A 22778-nucleotide genomic window follows, 5' to 3' on the forward strand; every position below is an offset into this window, starting at 1 on the left:
CAACCATCTAAATTTAACTACAATCTCTTGCGATATAGAGAGTAACTGCATGTTTTTATGCTTTAATTATGGCTTCCTACTACACCTTAACACGAGGTCCTCCGTTTACAACCCTCGATATCTTCCTATGAGGACCACAGGAAAATCTCTCATATGGATCACAGGGGAGAGAATGTGACCTAACGGCTAGGGCGGTCGACCTCTGAGCTGGGGAACCGGGTTCGAGTCTCAGCAGGGACGCTCAACATTCTGTGATTCTGGGCAATTCACTTAATCTCCCTGTGCCTAACAAAAATGAATGTGTTGGTCTGTAACGTAACTGGCGCTCAGGTAAAGCGCTCTGATACCTTCGGGTCTAGTTCGCGCTATATAAAACTCCACACACACGAGGCCATCTTAATTGGGAAGATGACAGTGATTCCAAACAATTGCACAACTCTAAAATTAACCACTAATACAGATGGGGTTTTAAAAGCCTGCTAATTAACAGGAGGTCACTCTCCAAACGTAAAATGGAGCTTTGGAATATTTCATATGGAAACAACTGGGATCTTATCTTTCTTACCGAAACCTGGCTGAATAATAGCTCAGGTCCGGATCTTAAATCAGCCATTGCAAATGGCTACTCGGTCTCACATTTAGATAGAACTGGTGCAGCTGGAGGTGGTGTGTCCTTCGTCTACCGCTCCAAGTTCTTTTGATGCAGTCAGCAAGTGAATTTACTGGGCAAAGCAGAGGCCCTTGCTTTTACCATAAAGCTTTTGAATAATTTTTCCCTTTCTGGAATTCTTGTATCGTCCCCCAAGGCTGCTCACAGTTTTGCGAGATCTTAGCGAATGCCACCACGATCCTATTTTTACAATATTCTAATTTCTAACTCTTAAAGTAGAGAAAACAGTACCCCTAGCTAGGTCGGATCATGATTTAATCAATTTTTATCTCAAATTCTCCACGCAGCAAGCTCCTAAAACAACTAAGGCATGCTGTTTCCGATGCGGACCTGAATTTGCTCTGCTCTCAAATTAAGGTCGATCAGTCTGGAGATATCGACACAGCATTTGATGTAAATGTCAGAATGAATTTCTATAACAATCGTGCCTTTGAAAAGCAAATAGTATCAAAAAGGTCTCTTCCTCAGCTTTGTGGTATTCTGCAGAGCTGAAAGAGGAAAAACTTAAATGTAAAAAACTAGAGAGGAAGTGGCTATGCAACTTTGCAGCAGAGGATAACTCACCTACAAGTCTGCTCTTAAACAGTTCAGAAAAAATATAAGTGCTAAATTCTGCATGTTTGCTAAACAGATTGACAATGCATCCAGAGCCATATTTAAAATAGTTGACCCCTTCCTGAACCCCAAATAAGGTAAACAATCTACTCCCTCTTCTTAAGAGTTTACCGACAACTTATGTTTTTTCCACAACACCGCCACAATCATGTCTCCTCCAAGTCACCACCAAACCCTCAGGGTACCTTGTCACAGCTACCCACTTTAGACACGATCTTCCTGAAGGATTCCGAAATGACTATTCCAAAAGCATTGGCATAGCCAATAAGTCTTGCCTATGCAAGAGCTATTGGCTTTGCCGATGTGCTTTAGCCATATTGTACACCAGCTTTACTGTAGAGGAGGGTGATGTGGAGTGTTGTAGAGTGGAATGGCGAAGAGTGGAATAGAGTGTGATAGAGTGGAGTGGCAGAAAGGGTCATGTATTGGAGTGGCATAGTGCAGAGCTGGGTAGAGCGGCATACACTGAAGTGGCATAGAGTATAGTGGACTGGTGTAGAGTGACTTGGCGTAGAGTGTTGCAGAGTATAGTGGCATAGAGTGCTTTGGCATGAGATTCAGCGGTGTACAATGCAGAGTCGTAGATTACAGTGGTGCAGAGTGGAGTGGTGCAGAGTAGCATAGAGTGCAGTGGCGTAGAGTAGTGCAGAGTGGAGTGGCTTAGATTGGAGTGGTGCAGTGTAAAGTGGCACAGAGTGAGTGGAGCAGAGTAGTGAAGAGTAGATTATATAATGCCGTAGAGTGCAGTGGCGTGTAGTGCAGAGTACAGGGTCGTAGAGTTTGGAAATGGAGAGTGCAGTGTTGTCGAGTCTCAGAGTGCAGTGGTGTGGAGTAGAGTGGCATAGAGAAAAGTGGTGACGAGTGCAGTGATGAAGAGTAGTGTGCAGTTGCGTAGAGTGAACTGACAGAGTGCAGTTGTGTACAGTGCATTGGTTAAGAGTAGAGTGCACTGGCGTGGCTAATGTAATTAAATTTGGGTGGGTTGGCCTAATTATTTTAAGTTAGAGGTAGCATAATCAAGCATTGTTTGAGACCCAAAGACAGATGCTGCCACTTGAGATGAGACCATGATACTGCATATAGGAAGGACCACTCAAAAAAGGACAATGACGTCAGCATCAACTGCACATCTCATCTTACGCAGAGAGGGTCCACTCATTAAATTGGTACAAAAACAAAAGAACGGGTGTCAAGGGAAAGAACGCGCAACCTGCAAAATTCACACAATTTGTAACTTTAAAATCAAAACTTTCTTAGTACGGTGCTTTCAACTTGAGGATAGGCACCCTAATCCCCAAAACAACAATCAAAGATTGATTCACGTATTTTCTCTTGTCGAAGCACACGCAAATTAACAATCAACGTCTCCTGTCACAGTAACAAAACTAGATACACATTAATGTGGGCTTCTCTTCTTCCTTTTATTTTCAATTGAATCTTCAAACTTCTTTATTCATAAACATTCTTCCAATCCCAACGCGTTTCGTCGATAAGGGAATTAACCCATGCGACTTCCTCAGGGCTGGAAGTAATAAATAATATACATTGGAGTATAGAAACTCTCTTGTTTCATACCCAATAGCCCACATTGCTTCAATGTGCAAAGGAAAAAACATGCTGTGTGACTACACACTATTATCATAATTGCATATACTTGATTTATTAAACAAATTAGCCCATTGATTAGATATCCACTCCAAATAGTCCTCCACCATTGTAACAGTGAACATTTAGCACTTTCGTGATGGCACCATTCTCCCCAACAGTGAACCATGCCATAGATTCATGCCTCTAAATAAATATAGTCAGTACCTTAATCTTGTGCAACTGTCTCCTATATTTCAAAAAATTACAAAAAGACACCTTGTAAAAACACTGCGGAGCACAAGAGGCAAGAGTGGCGAGGATACACAAAGCCTCCTAATAACACACACATACCTTCATATACTTTCACAACGTCATCAGCCGCGAGTCCTTCTTAATATTTTCTTTCAATTATATGCGATTACCTGAAATGTAAATTATGCTCTAAATAAACTGCACTAAAAAATTCCTGTATAAACCAGGCAAAATACCCACAAAAAACGACTAATGTGTAGTCTCACCTGCTTCATATTGACCTCTGTTCGTAACCACTAACGGATTTAGTTTTCGAATTATCCAAGCAATAATCACTTTGTCCAAATCAAGTCTCTGAAGTACGGAGACCTAAAAAATGATAATGAATCTCTTAGTGATATTCCTAATTGTTAACATTACCAAATGCCACTTTCAGAAAATATATTAATGAGCTCTAATGTTACTTACTATCCGAAGTAACAAGGTCCCCGGATACAGGAACACACCTCGCGTCTGCTATCGCCGCGTTTACTACTCCCTGTTTAACCACGCCATCAAAACAAATGAGGTGACTCCTCTCCCCGTATTTTCACCAGCGCCATTTTGCATAGGTTTCAAACCAAAATACGTGAAACCAGACAAACGGCAAACCGTATCTCATTAAGTGTATCCTTTTGGTCACCGGATACACGAACATACCTCGCGTTTGCAATCGTCCCAATTGCTATTCTTTGTTTAACCCCGCCGTACAAAAATAAATAAAAAAATATAATAAAAAAATAAAGAACTGACTACTATCACCATATTTTCAACAACGCCATTTTGGTTAGGTCTCAGACGATAATACCTGAATCAAAATCCGCAAACCTGATCTCGTTTCGAAAATCAGTACTCCTCATCGTTTGTCTGGTTTCACGTATTTTGGTTTGAAACCTATGCAAAATGGCGCTGGTGAAAATACGGGGAGAGGAGTCACCTCATTTGTTTTGATGGCGTGGTTAAACAGGGAGTAGTAAACGCGACGATAGCAGACGCGAGGTGTGTTCCTGTATCCGGGGACCTTGTTACTTCGGATAGTAAGTAACATTAGAGCTCATTAATATGTTTTCTGAAAGTGGCATTTGGTAATGTTAACAATTAGGAATATCACTAAGAGATTCATTATCATTTTTTAGGTCTCCGTACTTCAGAGACTTGATTTGGACAAAGTGATTATTGCTTGGATAATTCGAAAACTAAATCCGTTAGTGGTTACGAACAGAGGTCAATATTAAGCAGGTGAGACTACACATTAGTCGTTTTTTGTGGGTATTTTGCCTGGTTTATACAGGAATTTTTTAGTGCAGTTTATTTAGAGCATAATTTACATTTCAGGTAATCGCATATAATTGAAAGAAAATATTAAGAAGGACTCGCGGCTGATGACGTTGTGAAAGTATATGAAGGTTTGTGTGTGTTATTAGGAGGCTTTGTGTATCCTCGCCACTCTTGCCTCTTGTGCTCCGCAGTGTTTTTACAAGGTGTCTTTTTGTAATTTTTTGAAATATAGGAGACAGTTACACAAGATTAAGGAACTGACTAGATTTATTTAGAGGCATGAATCTATGGCATGGTTCACTGTTGGGAGAATGGTGCCATCACGAAAGTGCTAAGTGTTCACTGTTACAATGGTGGAGGACTATTTGGAGTGGATATCTAATCAATGGGCTAATTTGTTTAATAAATCAAGTATATGCAATTATGATAATATGATAATAGTGTGTAGTCACACAGCATGTTTTTTCCTTTGCACATTGAAGCAATGTGGGCTATTGGGTATGAAACAAGAGAGTTTCTATACTCCAATGTATATTATTTATTACTTCCAGCCCTGAGGAAGTCGCATGGGTTAATTCCCTTATCGACGAAACGCGTTGGGATTGGAAGAATGTTTATGAATAAAGAAGTTTGAAGATTCAATTGAAAATAAAAGGAAGAAGAGAAGCGCACATTAATGTGTATCTAGTTTTGTTACTGTGACAGGAGACGTTGATTGTTAATTTGCGTGTGCTTCGACAAGAGAAAATACACTCATTAAATTGCTTTTCTTTTGTAGCAACTTATTTCAATCGCACATCTATATTGTACAGGCAAATTAAAAGGTTTGTTTTAAAAACATAGTAAACCTTAATACGAGGTCCCAAAGAACATGTGGGCGCGGGAGGGAGAATACAAGGACCGTGGTACTCACCTGCATCTGCCAGGAAGGATGGCCTGGACCCCTGACAGCTATATCCTGCCCTTCAGATGCAGCTGCGACTGCTGGATAATAGCGTTCTGTGGTTTCGTGGGAGTGTGGGCTGAAAGCCTCGGAGCTGGTCGACTGGCACCCAGAACTGTCGGGATGTGAGGGTATAGTAAATCCTCCTGTAAGAGGGAAGAGACTATTAGCCATGTGTTGGGACTTAAGATTCAGTAACAGCAAGAAGACAAAAAGTGGTCACTGAATGAAATAAGAAGGAGAAAGCAGGAAGAGGGAAACAGTGAGGACAAGAAACCATGAAATAAGGGTTGTAATGGTGGTCTAGGAATTGGGGAAAGAAGGATGTAGACATCCAACGTAACATTGAGGTTTTGAGTTTGAAGGAAGAGCAAATCACAACAACAAGAAGGCATTAGTAGATGATGGAAGCCAAAGTTCAGAAAGTCTCTGAAAGGGCCCAGGAAATAGGTATCGAAGCTTCAAACCACCCACCTTCACCCACACCATTGCAAACTGCTTATTAACCCACAACCTAACACCCGATAATCTGCACTCCATCTTATTAACGCCACCATGCATTATTTGTCGTGTAGAAGTGGCGCAACTATGGATCCCTGTTTATGTCACTCAACATTTACCTCTTGAACTATCTATCTAAAGTCTGCATCCTTCTTTTCTCGCTGTTCGCTCTGAATGCCGATTAGGTGTCTCTCTCACACCATTTGTCACTGTAGGAATCTTTCATATTACTCCTATACAGCACCAATAGCATTGAATGAATTGCTGTGGTATAATGTACTTACCCGCAGGTGATCTCTGGTAAGGTGGTGGCTGTCCGAGGCCTGAGTCCCCGTTCTGCTCACAGGAACTAGTATGCGACTTGGGCACTGGGATTGTAGCAAACTTCTTCTGGGGTTTGAAGACCGGCGGAGTGGAGACAGAGATACAGGCACCTGCCTGCTCTCCTTGGCTGAGATGTTTAGGGGGCAGCCAGGTCGGCCCCGACATCTCTGGGGGACCTGGGGCACAGGAGAGAGCCAGAGAAAATGTTCAGAGTTCTGCAAAGTTTTACAGTCCTCTTTACAGGACTGGGAGACACGTCCTGCTTCACGCACCTGCAAGTCAACTGAGAAAGCACAAGTTGTTCTTCCAAACAACTTCAGTACCTTGGGGCATACCACACCGTTAAAGAGGCGTGTGGAGGAGCGGAAACACTGCAGCAAAAACCAATTCGTACAAATACAGGGGATGAGACAGCTGCTGCCTATCTTCTCTTTTCAAGGTAATGACAATGAAAAGGGAAAACCAGAAGCACTATAATCAAAGACCAATGGGAATACACCTCTTTAACATTTCTAGATAACCAATGAATAAAGAGCACATGCAATGAAAGTGCAAAACTCCTCAATGAACGATACCCAAGTCACGTGACATGCCACACCCGGGCATTCCAGAAACAAAGCCCGTTGTGATTAAGTTACCAGCAGAACTGACAAGAAGAACTGGAACTAAGAGCAGCAAAGCGTGTCCCTGTTTGTAACAGACAGTGGTGGACAGTCCTATGTCTCCACGGCTTCTTGCGGCCAGGGAAACAAAACCTTTTCCCTACTGGCACATATGCTTAACCACCTGCCCATTCCACAAGTGGTTGTGCTGATGGAATGGGTCCAGCCGTCGTGCTCTCACTCTGCCAAGGTGAATGAGGCCAGGTACCTCGCCCTCCTCTGCCAGCACCTGGGGGCTTTGGTTTAGCAGCTTCAGACTTGCCTACAAGATGTCTCAACGCTGACGGAGCTGCTGAAGAAATAGATAACAGTTGTTGCTCAACTTCCCTTCCTGAGGCTCGACAGTCATGCCAGTTTCCCAATCTCAAATGAAAACGTTACCCTTTTTTTTTTGCAATCACTGTAACCAGCCATCCATTCTAAACTATACTGTAGAAAATAAACATTACCTATATCAGTCACACTCCTTCATTGCAGTTGTTGATAATGAAAACATTCCTCGCTGTAAAGAAGCGTGCGGTATGTCAACAATGGTGGAGAATGCTCCTGGCACGTTTAAAGGAATGTTCGATGGGCAGCTACCGGTTAAAGTTGGAAGTGCCTCAAAACCTTACCTTACATGTGAATCAAATCAAACACTGACAAGACATTCTCTTCATCTCAATTTCCATTTTGTTCACAGTGCCTGGAGCAGTTCCGTTCACAGTGTTCAAGGCCTGAAAGCATTTTTTGTTTCCTTTTTTGGAAGAAGATTGGCAGATATCCCAAAGAGCTTTTTTTAATGTCCCTTGGATCACAAGTAAGAAACTGCCGAAAGCTCTGTCGCCACTGTAGCCTCTTTCAAGTATGCCAATTCGGAGCAAAAAAGAAGATTTATTATAGGCTTCTGAAATCTGCCCCAATGCCGTGACAATACTTGTGCTAATACACACCTACACAGAAGGTGCGGTCTGTCTCTGCTTTTCCAGCTAGATACTGGAATTACAGGAGCCTAACATGTCACTATGACAGCAGAAGATAAAGAGGTTTAAATACTGGTTCTGTTGCCTATGGCGTCAAAGACAAAAGTAAACCAAATGTCTTCATCCTCAAAAAGCAGTGTTGTCGATCAGATCAAATGAACAGTAACCAGAGCAGGGGTCTCCACCTTTTTTTGTAATAAGTGGTACTTATGTTCAATAAAAGTCACACTGAGCTACTATTAATGCACGATTACATCAGTGCCAATGCCATGTAAGATTACCTGCAGTGATTACCTCAGAGCATAAGGCAAGGCTGCGATAAGTAAAATGAAAATGGCTTTAAGAATTTTGAATGAATCTACAAAGGTAATAATGCACTGCAGCCACAGCTGCAATTCCCCTGGCACCAAAGCAACACATTTACTAACGTCTCCCCGACGCCTCATGATTCATCACTCAAATATCAGCTTTAAATGTTGGAAATCCAGACACTTGTCTCTAAACCAGCTAAGCGTATGAGTTCTGAAAATGCACACATTGTTGTCTCAAATACATGCTTTTCAATTTTGGATTACATATATTAATTCAGTCACGCAAAGGTTTCTTCTTTAGCAGGCTGACCTGCAGAGAGACGAGTTACTTACAGGTAGCTGTAGAGCTACCAGCAGCCAACAAGCTACTCGTTGGAGAAGTGAACATGACTTGGAGACAAATAATTTTGTATTCTGGCAGTCTATTTCAAATGGGCTATGGCGTCAAACATAAACATAACTTCAAACGTATAAGGATGTGTTTAACAACTTGGCCTTGCACACAAGACGCAGGGACCTCGGGGACCCCCAGGCAGGATAGCAAAGCTTCACTGAAATTCCTGCCACTGCCTGGACACTATAAAAAAAAATGTATGGGTTCTTCAAGTGCTGGCTGGTTCTGAAAAATGTAAGCACTTTCTGCCACAAGGTTCTAAATTCAGAGCCCGACATCCACTGAAACCCGGGATTTTGGGACGTAGTCACGAAGAGGAAAATTATCGGGACGCAATTCCATAAAACCTTACATTAACAGAGGGTGTATCTCCGAGTTTAAGGGCACAGTGAATACTTCATTTGTAAAACAAAAACGTCCTGGGGCCCAATTCCAAACTACAAATACTGGGGGTGCAGAATACCAAAGCTGCGTAGTCTTGATTCAGCCTCATAAATTTACCACCAGACACTCCCTGCTCGATATCTCACACTTGCTCCCGATCTCACCGTTTTTCCTTCTGTGTTTTGTGTGCTCTTGCTCTTGGTGAAAGTCAAATGAGAAAACAAAAGTGCTGGTGGCATCCAGTGGTTCAAATTAAGCACTGGGCATAGCAGGGAGAAACTATAAAGTTAGGAGCTTATGGATTTTATGTATATGTTGCATCTATCTGAAAGCACTTAGACCAACACTGACATGATCGTAAAGGACTAGAAGGGAAAGTCAGGGCTTGAGAAGCTGCCTGTCCAATAAATAAAACAACGGAGATCCTGTGCTCACAAGTGGCAGTAGCACTGGAGTCTTGATGCAATGTCCAGAAGGTTTTCTGAGTGGTCACTAACGTTCAATACTCTGGTGGCGAATCATTGGTACCTGCGCAGTAAAAGTCACGTAGGCACCTCCTTTCATGAAGATTAGTTTTATAAAGCCCATTGTTACTCCATTCTGAGTGTCCCCGCGCTAGGATGACACAGACCACAAGTGTCCAACCCAACACTCTTCAGTACTCACTTATAATTGTCTAAAGAGACAGGTTTTAATTTTTTTTCCAGAAACGTGACTTCTGAGCATTCCAGTGTCAGATTGAGAGGTAGGGAATTTCAAAGCTTAGCGGTCAGGTAGCTGAAAGAGCAACCACCCAGACGTGATCTATTTATCTTGGGGACCACAGTCAATGCTGTCCCTGAGGACTTGAGACATCGGTTAGGATGGTAGAATTGAATCAAGGAAAAGAGGAAATGGAGACCTTTCTGATTCAAGATTTTATGGCAAAAGCAGAGTGCCTTAAAACAAACATTTTCCTTGATTGGAAGCCAATGGAGCTTGAAAAGAGCAGAGACAATGGTGAATATTCAAGAGCATCCGTGTGGCAGCGTTTCGGACTCTTAGATTACAGACTTCTAAGAAACGTAAATAGTTCAACTTTAGAGTGATGGAATTGTATCTAGGTCAACAGTGAAATACTTCAGATACTGAGGTCTTTATAGGGCGTGTCCCACGTTTGTAATGAAAACGAAGACTCGACTCACGTAACAGGTAAGTTTATTCTTCACCGTCAGCAAAAAAAAATGCCAGAGCTTTAATGTCAGGAGCTCACACCTGATGAATACTCCATGGGGAGAAGAAAGAGAACAAGGGGTGGGGGTGTTAAAGGAGTGTATCAATAGTGTAAGACTCACAAATAGGAGGGGGAACAGAGGAGATAAAGCATGACAAATATAACATCAGAAATATACAACAGTTTGCATCGGGAAACGGTTTGCCGATGAGCAGCCTTCTGTTAGCATAACAGGCTTTAGGATTTGAGACTTCACAACCATCTGTTCAAGAGGCACCTGGCCCCACACAGTGTGCCTTGAACTGAGCCAAAGACGGGCGTGGTGGAGACGAACACTGGGTGGACTAACGAGTCTATAAAAACCCTCGGAGTAATGTACCCACACCTTATTTTTCGTTTCTGCTGAGAAGACATTAAACAGGTAAGAAAACTGAAAATATCCCTGATTTCCTCGCCTTAAAACCCCACCTCCCCGCTATTAAACTCCTGTGTTAGCCTCGCTACACCAACCCTTCTGTCCCTACTCGGACTCACCCTTGGGTATCCGGTTTTCTCCTCTTTTCCTTCCGTTATGAACTTTCTCTCCTGCGGTAAAACTTGCCCCGGCCTTGGCCCGCCCAGTGACGTCCCGCATTCCGGCCCAGGGCGTCAAGTGACCCTGAAACCACGCCTACACTTCCGGTCCCGCGAGCCAGGTAGACCGGAAGTAACGACTTCAGATGTGGCTCTAAGGCGGCCATCTTGGAAGTAGCAAGAGAGCTCTTTTCGGAAGCAGAGTTCGGGGAAGCAGCAGTCCACACTTGAACTGGTGTGTCATCGCTGGAGGGCGTCTTCGACTGAGGGTGTGCCCAACTCCCATTAGTTTCAAAGATGAAGCCACTAAAGAATCAAAGAGAAAACAGCCTAAGATTACGTGCCAAAAGCTTCCAAATAATCGCGTCAGAAAAAGAGAGTCTGCGCTTGCCAGTGAAAACAATACACAGGACAATCACAAAATCCTGAAATAGGATATAACTGGATGCTCAGCTCGCCAGCAGGCACTGTGTTTCTCCAAAACCCCAGTTCTCCTGTGCCACGCCCTCTTAAGGCATTTTCTTTTTTGTATTTTTCATAACTCCTACACCTTGACCAGTGCAGATTTATCAACTCACACTTGCCACGGTGTGTCACATGATTATAGCGTTGTTCACACAGTCACTCTGGGAAAAACTGACCTCACTTATTGACCTCAAGGTGAGGTAAACCCCTAAAGAGTAGATTTCCAGTTCATATGTTGGGACTCAGCACAGTACATTTCTATTATCGATTATCCATTCTTACTTGTGCAGCAGTGGCAGCTGCCGCCTATCTTACAAGGTAGGGCGGCTGCAGGGGGAGGGCAAGAGTTTGGGGGGAGGGTAAAGTGTAATAATATATAAGAAAAAAAATCAAATGTTCCTGTCGCTGCACTCCCGCTGACCGCCACCTCGCTGCTCCTCTGGATAGGCCGGAAGGGGATGGGCCCTCAGGGCACAGGCTCCACAACCAAATCAGATGCTGCTCTCATATGAGAGCAGCGCCAGGATTGGTGTGAGCGGACTCGTTTGCGGCTCAGACGGTGCATTGGAGCCTGTGCTGTTTCTCCAATTACGGTATGTAACACAGCTGTGTTGGAGAAACATAAGTGGGCATTTGTGTTTGGCCGGCCTAGGACAGCCAGCCAAGCACACATGCGCACTTAAGAGTGCACTCTACTCCTCCTCCCTGAAATGCCCAGCCCCGCCCCACAGTTATTGCGGGGCACAGACACAGCATAAATAAAATGACATTAGCTGTGTTAATCTGCTGGCGTGAGCTGTGGGACAATGCTCCTCCGCCATTACGGAGGAGCCACCCCTGTTGGACAGGGAAGGGAGCTTCTGAAGTTTTTTGTTAAGGTTTTTGGCCAGGGTAGTGGTATCTCATCAAAAATAAACACCATCTGTTTCCAATGCGTGGCCACTGTAATATTAATCTGTGGCTGCTCAGGCTGTAAACCCCTGTAAGCCTGAACACTCTCCAGAACACAGGACCTCAACGTTGTGAAATTTATTTTCACAGTTGACAGGTTTGCCAGTGTTCACCAAACTTTGGAAAACTAAAGTCTGGTGGTAGCATATCTATGAGTGTTACAAATGTAATTAGTACACATTTATCAAGTGGTTAAAAAGCTGCATAAGGAGTGCCAACAATTATTTTTCACATTCTATACAATGTGTTTTCCCCAAGCAGAGTTTGCTCGAACTCTAACTACAAAACCTCTGATTCAATCTGTCACTCATGCTTTTTTTTTTAGGGTAAGTCGAAATATATTGGACCGCTTTGGATACATAAGGCACAACATACGTGTCCAGTGCGTCGGTCAGTGTACATTTTTCAAAAAGTTAATTAGTGCCAGACTGTGCAGGCATGGTCCATAGGACTACAGTGAGCATGAACAACCCTCCATGCATGCACACAGGACACTCACAAGGCTTGTACTGACAATGTTCTCAAATATTGATGTGAAAGAAGAGGAGGTGCAAAGGGGTAAGAACAGGGCACAAGTTGTGAGTACACGCATGTAGATGGTGTCCGCCCACTATTTTCAAAGGGTGGATGCTGTCCACCCTGCCAAGAAGTTGGACCCCACTGAAATATGCTGAACTCACACCTACATAGATGGTGCGTTTTGTCTCTGCTTTTCCTGGTAGATACTGGAATTACAGGAGCCTAACATGTCACTGTGAAAGCAGAAGATAAAGAGGCTTAAATAATGGGTCTGTGGCCTATTGCACCCAAGACAAAAGAAAAAGAAATGCTTCCATCCTCAAAAAGCAGTGTACTTGATCAGATCAAATGAATAGTGACTAAAGCAGGGGTCTGGATAAATTCAGCAGTACCTGCACATTGTCTGCTTTTGTTCCTAGCAGCAACACGTAGGCGGTGAGTGGGCTTTGTTACTTTAAATTCAATTTGACCCCAAAACAAAGGCTGAAATTAAGGGGCCACCAGGCCTCTCTTTGTTTGATTATCCTGGCTTGGCGCTATCTGGAGCCTCACACCTAGATGCAAATGCAATGGAGGAGAAATAAAGGCACACAGCTTGCTATTTCTTCACATGTACTTAAGAGAGACAACATTTTGACATTGTTGAGTCCTTGTATATAACATATGCATGCACTGTAAGAATGTCAGATGTAATGGTTTGTCCCAATATTTACATAAATAACAATTTCTATACCACTATTATAGCTCTACTCATCCCAATGCAGGGTGCCAGAGCACTTTACATCACACATACACATTATACATTGACAAATTATATAACTGTGTAGATCAATGTACAGGATGCATTACATAAGACAGTGAGGTTTACATGGTGTAGGAGTCACGTGTCCTTCATAGCTCACTGTGCTATATCAGAAGGATTACATACACAGGATATGTGCCCTCTATGGTTTGACAGGATTTAGTCATAGACTAATGATGGGGCCTAGGCATGGGCACAAAGATATATATGGGTGCCCTCTGTGGATTGGTACATGTATATGAGGCAAGGTAAATGGAGGCAGGTCAGGGCGACCTGAGACACATCCATTCTGCAGGACATGGTGTCTGTTCCGTGAGGCCTAGTGCTCTTCACATGGACGCAGGAGACAGCACCTTCCGAACCAAGTAGTGAATGGGTCACACATGATGATGCTGCAATGTGTTTATCAAGCAGTTGGTGGGTGTTTATATAACATGTTTTATATTATATGTGTAGTTTATGTATGGTATAAATTAATTTGCATTAACTGTAAGAACACTTTATAGTACTGCATATACTACTGTAGTAGCTATAAAATAGTAATAATTGTGATTACAAGTAACAGGAAGTGCTTAAATGTTGCACTGCTTGAATGTTGTTTGTAAACAGGACTCACCAAGCACTGTACTTCCTTTTTGCAGCGTGGTAAGTATCTGTACCACCTCTTTTATAAGTACATCTAGAAAGACTGCTAAAAGCAACACTCCTTTAAAACAGAGTTTATAACTGTTCCTTTCAACAGGTTTACATCCACAGATTGCATGCAAAAAAACCTCCACCTGCTATATTCCTTAAAATCCAGTATGAAAAGTTGACCTTGAATGAAACATTTACTTACCTCCCCCATATTAATGGTAAATGCACCTCTGCTTCCCTTCTACCTTCTGCATGCCTCTTCTGTATATAAACTACTCTAGATGTCATGCCTGTCTTATGCTTCTTTTTCGGAACCTATAAAAACATCTATTCCAACAAGCAAAAGTTTTTCACATAGCCCACTGTAATGACACCTAAGCCACTAATTATACACAACAAGCATTGGCATAGCCAATAGGTCTTGCCTTTGGAATCTTATAAGTATTTAGTTATGCAGTACAATATCCTTGGTGCAACAACATTAACTGTTGCATATCTAAACACTTATAAGGTCCCAAAGGCAAGACCTATTGGCTATGCCAATGCTTTTTTTTTTGTAGGCACCGCGAGATTAAGTGATTTGCCCAGAATCACAAGATGCAGAGCAGACACCGAGACTCGAACCTGCTCCTCCAGCTCCATAGTCGGCGGCTCTAGCAACATTCTCTCCCCATGTGACCTTGTATACCCTAATCTGCTGCCCACGTAAAGCTCCTTTAATGCCACTACGCTGAGTGTGCGCTCTTGAAGCTGCAAAAAATAAATACAGTAAACAATGGCACGCAGAAAGGAACTGCCTTGCACTGGCATGAAAATGAAGTCACCCTATTAAAATCCACTCACGCAGGCAGTGACATGAAGTGAGCCACGAGGTGGCGCCAGAGACCGGCTCTGAGCCCAGCAGGGAAGCGGCTAGAAGCTGCCTGATAATTGGTGTGCTGGCTTCCTGTTGGTGACAGTCACTGTGTCCCCCACAGCGCAGTGGTACAGTCCAGACGCTTCCACATTTGCACGCTTGATAATCAGGGCCATCGACAGGGCCTGCTGGTTAAGGGTAATCGCATGTGGCCCTTCATCCTTGGCAGCACGATAAGCAGAAATAATGCACCCCGGAGCCTATCCTGGCGACCGCCAGTACAAAACCAGCAGCCCGGCGGTGGAGAACAGCAGATGAGTGCAAGGGCCACTAACGATTGTTGATGGAAACATATTCCATGTCCCACCTCACCAGAAGCACAGGTGACAGAATTAGCTTCAAAGAGTTCCAAATATAAACGTAAACACATAAAGCTGTTTAACAAGTACCAGACTATGGAAATGGGCACAGATATCAGTGGTACCTTGTTAGTTCACCCTTACTTCGACCTTCATGCAAATTTGTTTTTTCACCTGTTAGATCACCCAAAAAGGCTCGTCAGAAACCTTGGTCAATAACTCAAGGTGCTAAGGGATGTGAGCCCAAACAGACCTTTGCAGAGTAATAAAGGAATGAGGACTGGGGTAGAAGAAGGCTGCCTCACTTCATACTTAGTTTGGCCCACTAACAAGAAAACTAGTCACCTCTTCAGTAGAACACTATCCATGAAACGACTTAGCGGCCTGAGCACGAGGTCACATTGCAGCACTTTACAAAACACCCAAAAATAAATAAATAAGTAAACCCCCTTCCTTTCTCTTCCCTTCTACCGTTTTGTATAGTTACCTCATGTTTTTTGCTCTCTATTCACACCCTCTGTAATAATGTTCACAATTCATCGCTGTCGAAACAGGTAGGAGTAAGTGTGCATATCTCGACAAATGAGAAGGCCCTCTCGGAGTGAGCTGCCACAACCAACGTGGAGAGCTAAAACTGGCCTGAGGTCCTCTCAGGCTGAGGCTTCGATGAATATCAGCATATGACAACACTCCTAACTTCACCAGGTGACTCCGGTGGGCAGGCGCTCATTTCCATTGTGAACAAATACTACTAATGTAGCGCGTAGTGAGGCACGCTTTAAGCCACGAGGCACTGCATATAACGGGAGATTTCCTTCCACTCTGCCGCAGGGCTGAAGAGAGGGACCGAGTGAGACATAAAAGGCAAACACGGTGGACCACGGAGAGGGTATTGTACTGTACTGGATCAATTGTTTAAGGTTTCATGCGCATGGTGACAGAATAATAAAGAGACAGCTTCCGGGAGATGAAGAAAACAAAGACAGCTTTAGAGGGATGGAGGAACAACACAGACAACTGGCGAGAGAGGAATGCGGGGCAGAGAAGAACAGAGTCAGAGGAAACGGAGAACAAGCCCGGGAGTGGTGCTCGCGCGTGCATACTAAAAGGAATTTAAAAACAAGCGCGGTGCGCGCGCACTGCAGGAATACGAGGTATGCAGCTGGCACCCGGCCGTGCTGCTTCTCGCTACCGGGCACCCTAGGCCAGGGTACAGAGAAGGCCTTTCTTAGAAAGATGCACGCAAAGACCAATTGCGTGTGATAAAAAAAAGCACACGCACGAGCGTGTGTTTAGAGTTTAAAAGCCCTTACAAAATGCCTTGCAGGGCAGCACATGCACGCTGGCTCAGGCAAGACCTAAAAAGGCAGCACTAAGGAGGGACTAACAAGCCTATTAACGAATCAGAAGCCTGCTTTTTACGAAGGACAATGACACAAACCAATGACAAATATGGCCAGAGACTGGGCGGAGCTTCAAGTTCATACTCTAATACAGCATGCCTCGCAGAGCTGCGCATGCGCTGCCCAGGCTCGACCTAAAAACAGCACATGCTCTTCAGTTTCATCAGAAATATTTCAGATAGGGCACCATCCAGATCTAGAGTAGGATGCTAATGCGGGAGTGCCCAGTCTGAGCTTCACCTATAGATTCCTGCAAAGGGGAGGTTTACCAATCTAAAAAATCTTCAAAATTGTAATTATTTTTCACATTCACAGGTATGAACTCTGTTCCAGCAGCCACCAGGACAGAGTCCTAAAGGCGAGAGCTGAAACGCCCACTTTTCCAACATAATTTCCACTTGTGACTTTTTGCCCCACTAACTCCACTGTACTGAACACTCAATAAAAATGCTGCAAATGTATACATGTCTACATTGCATTTATCTTTAATTTTGGTCTAATCTAATCGAACATGGTTGATTTATTGCAACTACGAATATTTTTATTGCATGTAGCTTGGACCTCTGTTAAATCCTCTATTAGCCAGAGTAATGTGTATCATGAGCACTCTTCACACTTAAGTGGCTATATGAGCAGGGCCACTGAAATTATGAGGCAGGGGACAGACAAATTATACAGCAGCGTTGAGGACATTATGCAACAATAAAAGACATTATGTGGAATATTTTGTGATTGTATTTTTTCTCTATTTTGTCATTGTTGCACTTGTTAGCACTATCTGGGCATTAGTTGCACCTCACTAGCACCAGTTTTACATCGAAATATAGCAATAAACTACAGAGAGTTGACTAGTCAACCTTTCCAGAGGTCCTTCCGCTGCGCAGCACCATGTTTTGCTGCGTTTTTCCTAACTTTTGAACCGTTTGAGCTAGGATTAAATTTTTTGTTTTGTTAAAATCTGCAGATTATGCGGCAGATGATGGATTATGTGGCAAATCTCTAGTTATGTAAAAATCGCCACACAATTGCATAATTCCAGTGGCCATGTATGTGGACGAGCCACAAACCACATAACGCAAGATCTGCATGTCTATCTTGCAATCACAACCATATGTCAGCTAGGTAAAGCCTAGCAAGTAATTTATGTTGACCATACCTTGGCCCGCTAAACTGCTGATAAACTATTAAATAATGAATGATAAAGTTTCGATACAAAAATAGTCAGTCGTAGGCCTGTCAGTGCAAGGAACGCTTAATTTATCATTGCTTCTAATGATAGCTATAGTCATACATTGACTAGTACGGTAACAAGAAGTAAACACAGATTTTTCTACAACCCTCATAAAAGTCGCTGGATGGTTATATAAACGGGCACTAGTTTCATATATTGGAGTGTGTTCTAAAGTCACGGAAAGAGCCAGGCCCTTCTAAGGCCCACTCTTAATAGTGATCCCACGCTTTTTCCAGGGATGGGACTGCATTAAAGCAGTGCATTTAACGGCTCCGATGCCAACCAACGCCTGCAATATTAATCATAGAAAACTCAGGCGTTAGCTTTGCCTGAAGCTATCCTTTAAATGACGTGTCTAAAGATGAAATAATTGGGTGGATTTTATAACATGTGCTTCGGTCCACATGCAATTTACAAAGCAGCCACAACAGTTGAATTATGTCAAAATATGCGTTTTTGCAAATGTCAACTAAAGTTTGATGACCCGGCGTACAAAATATGGGGGAGTCACACAAATGAACACAAATTATGCCCCAGAGACTGTGGATAGAAATTGTACAGCTAGGGATTCGGAGACAGCGCCACCTCACGCAAAGTGCAGATTGTAATTAGGGGAGTTCTATAATTTAAGATTGCATGTAGTCCTTAGGCAAAAAGTGAGAGTTACCAAGGAGGAGCATGGCATGGAGAGAAGCATGGTATGGGGGAGGGGCATGGGATGGGGAGAAGCATGGGAAGGAGCATGGCATGAGAGAAGCACGGCATGGGGGAGAAGCATGGCATGGGGAGGAGCTCGGCATGGGGGAGGAGCTTGGGATGATTGAGGAGCTTGGCATGGGGAAGAGCTTGGCACGGGGAAGAGCTTGGCATGGGGGAGGAGCATGGGATGGAGTAGAACCAGGGAGGGAGAGGCAGACAGAGTCAGATATAGAGACGTAGGAAGAGACGGGGAGGGAGAGGCAACAGTCAAGAGAAACACTCTTGATCTAATTCTTAGAACACACTTTGTCAAACTGCATGTCTGAAGACCAGCTAGGCTAACAGACCATAACCCCCGCTGTTCCCTGTAGCGCCTTTACATTCTGCGAATAAAGCACTGTGAACATTGCGCATCATGTCTGATTGCATCCTCACTGTGGCTTGCTCCCCACCTTATTTTGCTGCACTGCACGATCATTAGAAGTAAATGCAATTAACTTCCGTCAGAGGCCCACCAGCCACTCCCTAACAGAACATAACAAATAGACTTATTTGTGATAACATGCAACATGAAGGGATGCACTGAACAAAAATAATTAACGTCTTCGGAATTACTAACTGCTCAATGAAGAGAGTTTTAATGAAGTACTGTACATGATACACAATACACACTGCAATATCATTAATATAATTTAAGTTGTTTGGTAGGACCAGGAGACCTGTCAGCGTGGAACACGCTGCGCAGTTTACAGTTGTATAAATGCGAAGGTTTGACGATGGATGGACGCTGCAGAGCAACAGAACGTGCGCTGAACAGATCTGAGCATCACAATATAACACAGGGAGTGTATGGGCAATTCACACAGGCTGGAACAGGAAGCCATGGTCACACAAGCGCTAAGACAACGAACACCAGAGAAAGCTAACAAAGAAACGCATTTAACACGCATTGGCCGCGCGGCTCACTGAGAACATCAAAGCGGCCGAAAGGGGAGAAAGGAGGGGTGAGTGCAAGCCGAGGTGACAATAAGGGCTGGGCGGGAAGGGAGGGGGGAATGCGAGCAGCAGAGGAGCCTGATCAAAGCTGGCGAAAAGGGAGGGGGAGAAGGGAGGAGGGAGTGCGAGCAGCAGCTGTGCACATGCACGCCATCGTGCACTCAAGCTTCAGGCCTGCAAAATCATGTGGGTAGCACTTTAAAAACCCATATACTAAATGCTCTCCGTGTAGCGCATGCGCGTTGGCTCAGCGAGACGTAAAAAATTAAGTAAATACATAGAATGGTTTCCTTTAGTATGCAAGACTAACCGCAATCACCAGTGCACTGACTACTAACATCAGGCTCATGGGTAGCATGCTACTCATCGTAAAGCAATTCAACACCTTGTTAGGGGTAGTAAGCATTGAATAAATGTAAATTCAATTCAATTTATGAACTGCAAGTAACAAAAGGATCTCTGTTTTAAAAGCAGTAGGCCACCAAGCTATCTATATAAATTAAAAATCCGTCATCTGCATGTTGCATGATGTGCTTAGCAAGAGACACATTAACCCTCTATGCTACTTTGATTCAAAACTGGAACTAGACAAAACAAAGATCTCTCCAGCAAATGTGCTAACCTCTAGAGTTATTTTCCCATTATTATTATTTCCCCAGATTTACTGGGCACATAAAGATATCTACAACAGGCGCCTTAACCCCATAAGATATTTTCAAATGCAGAATTTGCAACCAATTAAGCAGAACAGATTTACTGTCAGGTTTCTCCTCGTTTCCAATTACTTTAAGGCAGAGTTTAAAAAAAGTTAATGTATATGTTCAGGCCCAGATTTTGCCTCATGGTTGCGTCTCCTACTTGGCACAACCCTGATGCAAAATCTCATTTTTTAAATCTCATAATACGCATAAACGTGCCCATTAAGACCTGCAAAACATATGTGAGGTCTTACGATCTGATGCCACTTCTAGTGATGTCACTTCCTGTGAGATCACGAGTTGTGATGTCACTTCCTATGATGCCACGTGTGCTGTCATGCACCATGATGTTACGAGCTATGATGTCACATTCCATGACGTCACTTGCATACTGCTTAACCTGATTCGTTTTCCCACTTCTTTCGTTAAGAGGTGTGGTGGGGTTCACGCAAAAGGACTGCAGTGGGGTGGAGGGGCACTAGAAAGAACTGCAGTGGCAGGTAGGGGGCACAGTGGGGGTGCAAGGGGCAGAGACAGACAGAGGGGCTGCAGGAGGACTGAAGGTTCACTCATTTATTAGTATAGTGCAAGAGTCAGATTCCCTGTTGTCACAGCAGTACAGATGAATTGTGAAAACACTGCTTAGTGCCTCACAGACTCGCTTAAAACACAATTACTCCCTTGTCCTCTGATTATGGTTAAATAGCAACCTGCCACCTGCCAGCTCCACCGGGTACCTCCCACTTTCCTTGCATACCCTTCTTGTGCCAACCTTTGCCTCCAGTGGGTGTCTCTCTGTCTACCCTGGGGCATATCCGTGTATCCCCTACTTCCTTGCTGTGTGCTGCCGTGCCCCACCCACTAGGGCTCTGTGTCCTCTTCTTCCCCCTGAAGTCCTTCTGAGTGTTCTTTCTTTTCAACAACCACTCTGTGTTCCAGACTACTTCCCAACTGCAGTCCCCTCTGTGCCACCCACTTGAAGCTGCTGTATTTGACCCGTGCCGCCCCTCTATGTGCACCCAGTCATCACCATTGCCTTTGTGTGCCCCTTCCCCGTTACAGCCTGTGTATCCCTTTGCCCTGCCACTGCAGCCCCTCTTTATACCCAGGCCCTCACAACCCTGAAGACCTTCTGCGTGACTCCCATCTCCCCTACAGCTCCTCTTTATGGCATTCTGCCCTGTCCCTGCTAGCCTTCTTAGTGTCCCACCACCACTTTGCAAACCTCTTTGTGTCCCCAGCAGCCCTTCTGTGTGCACCTCTCTCCCCTGCAAATTCCCCTTTTGCCCCTGCCCTTTCCTCCTACAGGCTATTTCTGTGTGCAAGTGTTTTAAAAACAATGTTACCATTGAAATTGGAGGCCTCAATCCTCTTTGCCTTGCCCAATGATGGGGGTGTAACCTCCTCTTCCTTACCTGGGGTTGGGGTAGTGTGTGCCACATACCCACCTTGCCTCGACCCAAGGTTAGGTTCGGTATTAAACAAACAAGCATTGGCAAAGCCAATAGGTCTTGCTGTTTGGACAAATAGGCTTTGACAAAGCTGTACAGAATAGAATAAAAAAAGAAACAAAAAAATCCATCACATTTCATTTTCCGTTTGCTCAACAGAAAAAGTTTAAACACAGGCATTTAGGGCATTAAACATTTTCAGACAAGCAAATCTGACCTTGCACCCCATGCTTTTATTGTATTTGCTCTGAGTCTCTGCTTTCCTATTTTTTTTTCAAAATAAAGTGCCAAATCTATGAACCAAGAAATATAAATAGCCCCATATTTTGAGAAGAGGATATTCTTCTCGTTTGGTGGTACTAACTCCAGCGTGTTTTCGTTTGTGCGACGTGAAGTTGTTGCATGGGAGTGCTGTTCAACTGCTCGGATATATTTCTGCAGTTTGTTTTTGGTTCTGGCGAGCTGTGCCAAAGCCATATATGAAAGATAAAGGGAGAGGCAGAGACTGGCGCGTGAGACAGAGGCAGGAACGGACAGAGGATGGGCGAGCGTCAGATGTTCGGTGCGAAATAGGAAGGGGCAACATGGGTGGGAGGGGGGAAGTGGGAGGGTAATGGAGGGTTCCCAAGCATATATTTATTTAAATTCATGAATTTATATAACACGAACATGACCCAGAAGTGCTCGGCTGTGAAACTCATTGCCTCCGTTCAGGCTGCCGTAAAATGAAGGACTCGCGCCGAGCCAACACACCTGTCCTTAAACTAAGTTTCATTAGATTACCTTTAAATGCACATAACATTATGCAATAGATTGATTAGTCTGCAAACTATTTTGAAACCAACCTAATATCTGTAGCAGCACGAGCAGCTGGCCCCTCCCTTTACCTCCCTATAGCACATGCCCGTACTTGCCCTGCGATAGAGGATAGAGCTGGCAGATCAAGTGTAAGGATGAGACACCGCTCAATGGGTGGACATGAAGCCAGGCGGGCAGCACATCAG

The 22778-nt window shown here is 43.9% G+C and overlaps 1 protein-coding gene across 2 annotated transcripts in view; it reads right to left on the reverse strand.

The window, feature by feature from the left end:
• Positions 1-10808, reverse strand: part of LOC146782852 (uncharacterized) — a 69991-nt gene extending 59183 nt beyond the window's left edge. The window contains exons 1-3 of one of the 2 annotated variants that reach the window (XM_085639195.1): positions 10670-10792; positions 6170-6385; positions 5355-5530 (exon numbers count right to left, since the gene is read on the reverse strand). In XM_085639195.1, the coding sequence (XP_085495321.1) occupies positions 5355-5530; positions 6170-6385; positions 10670-10769 (492 nt within the window). In that variant the 5' untranslated portion in view covers positions 10770-10792. Of the gene's footprint in view, positions 1-5354; positions 5531-6169; positions 6386-10669 lie in introns of both variants that reach the window. The other variant, XM_085639196.1, reaches the window with a different exon arrangement.
• Positions 10809-22778: the final 11970 nt, after the last annotated feature.

Source organism: Triturus cristatus, chromosome 12 (assembly GCF_964204655.1).
Source record: "Triturus cristatus chromosome 12, aTriCri1.1, whole genome shotgun sequence".
NCBI classification, from domain to species: domain Eukaryota; kingdom Metazoa; phylum Chordata; class Amphibia; order Caudata; family Salamandridae; genus Triturus; species Triturus cristatus.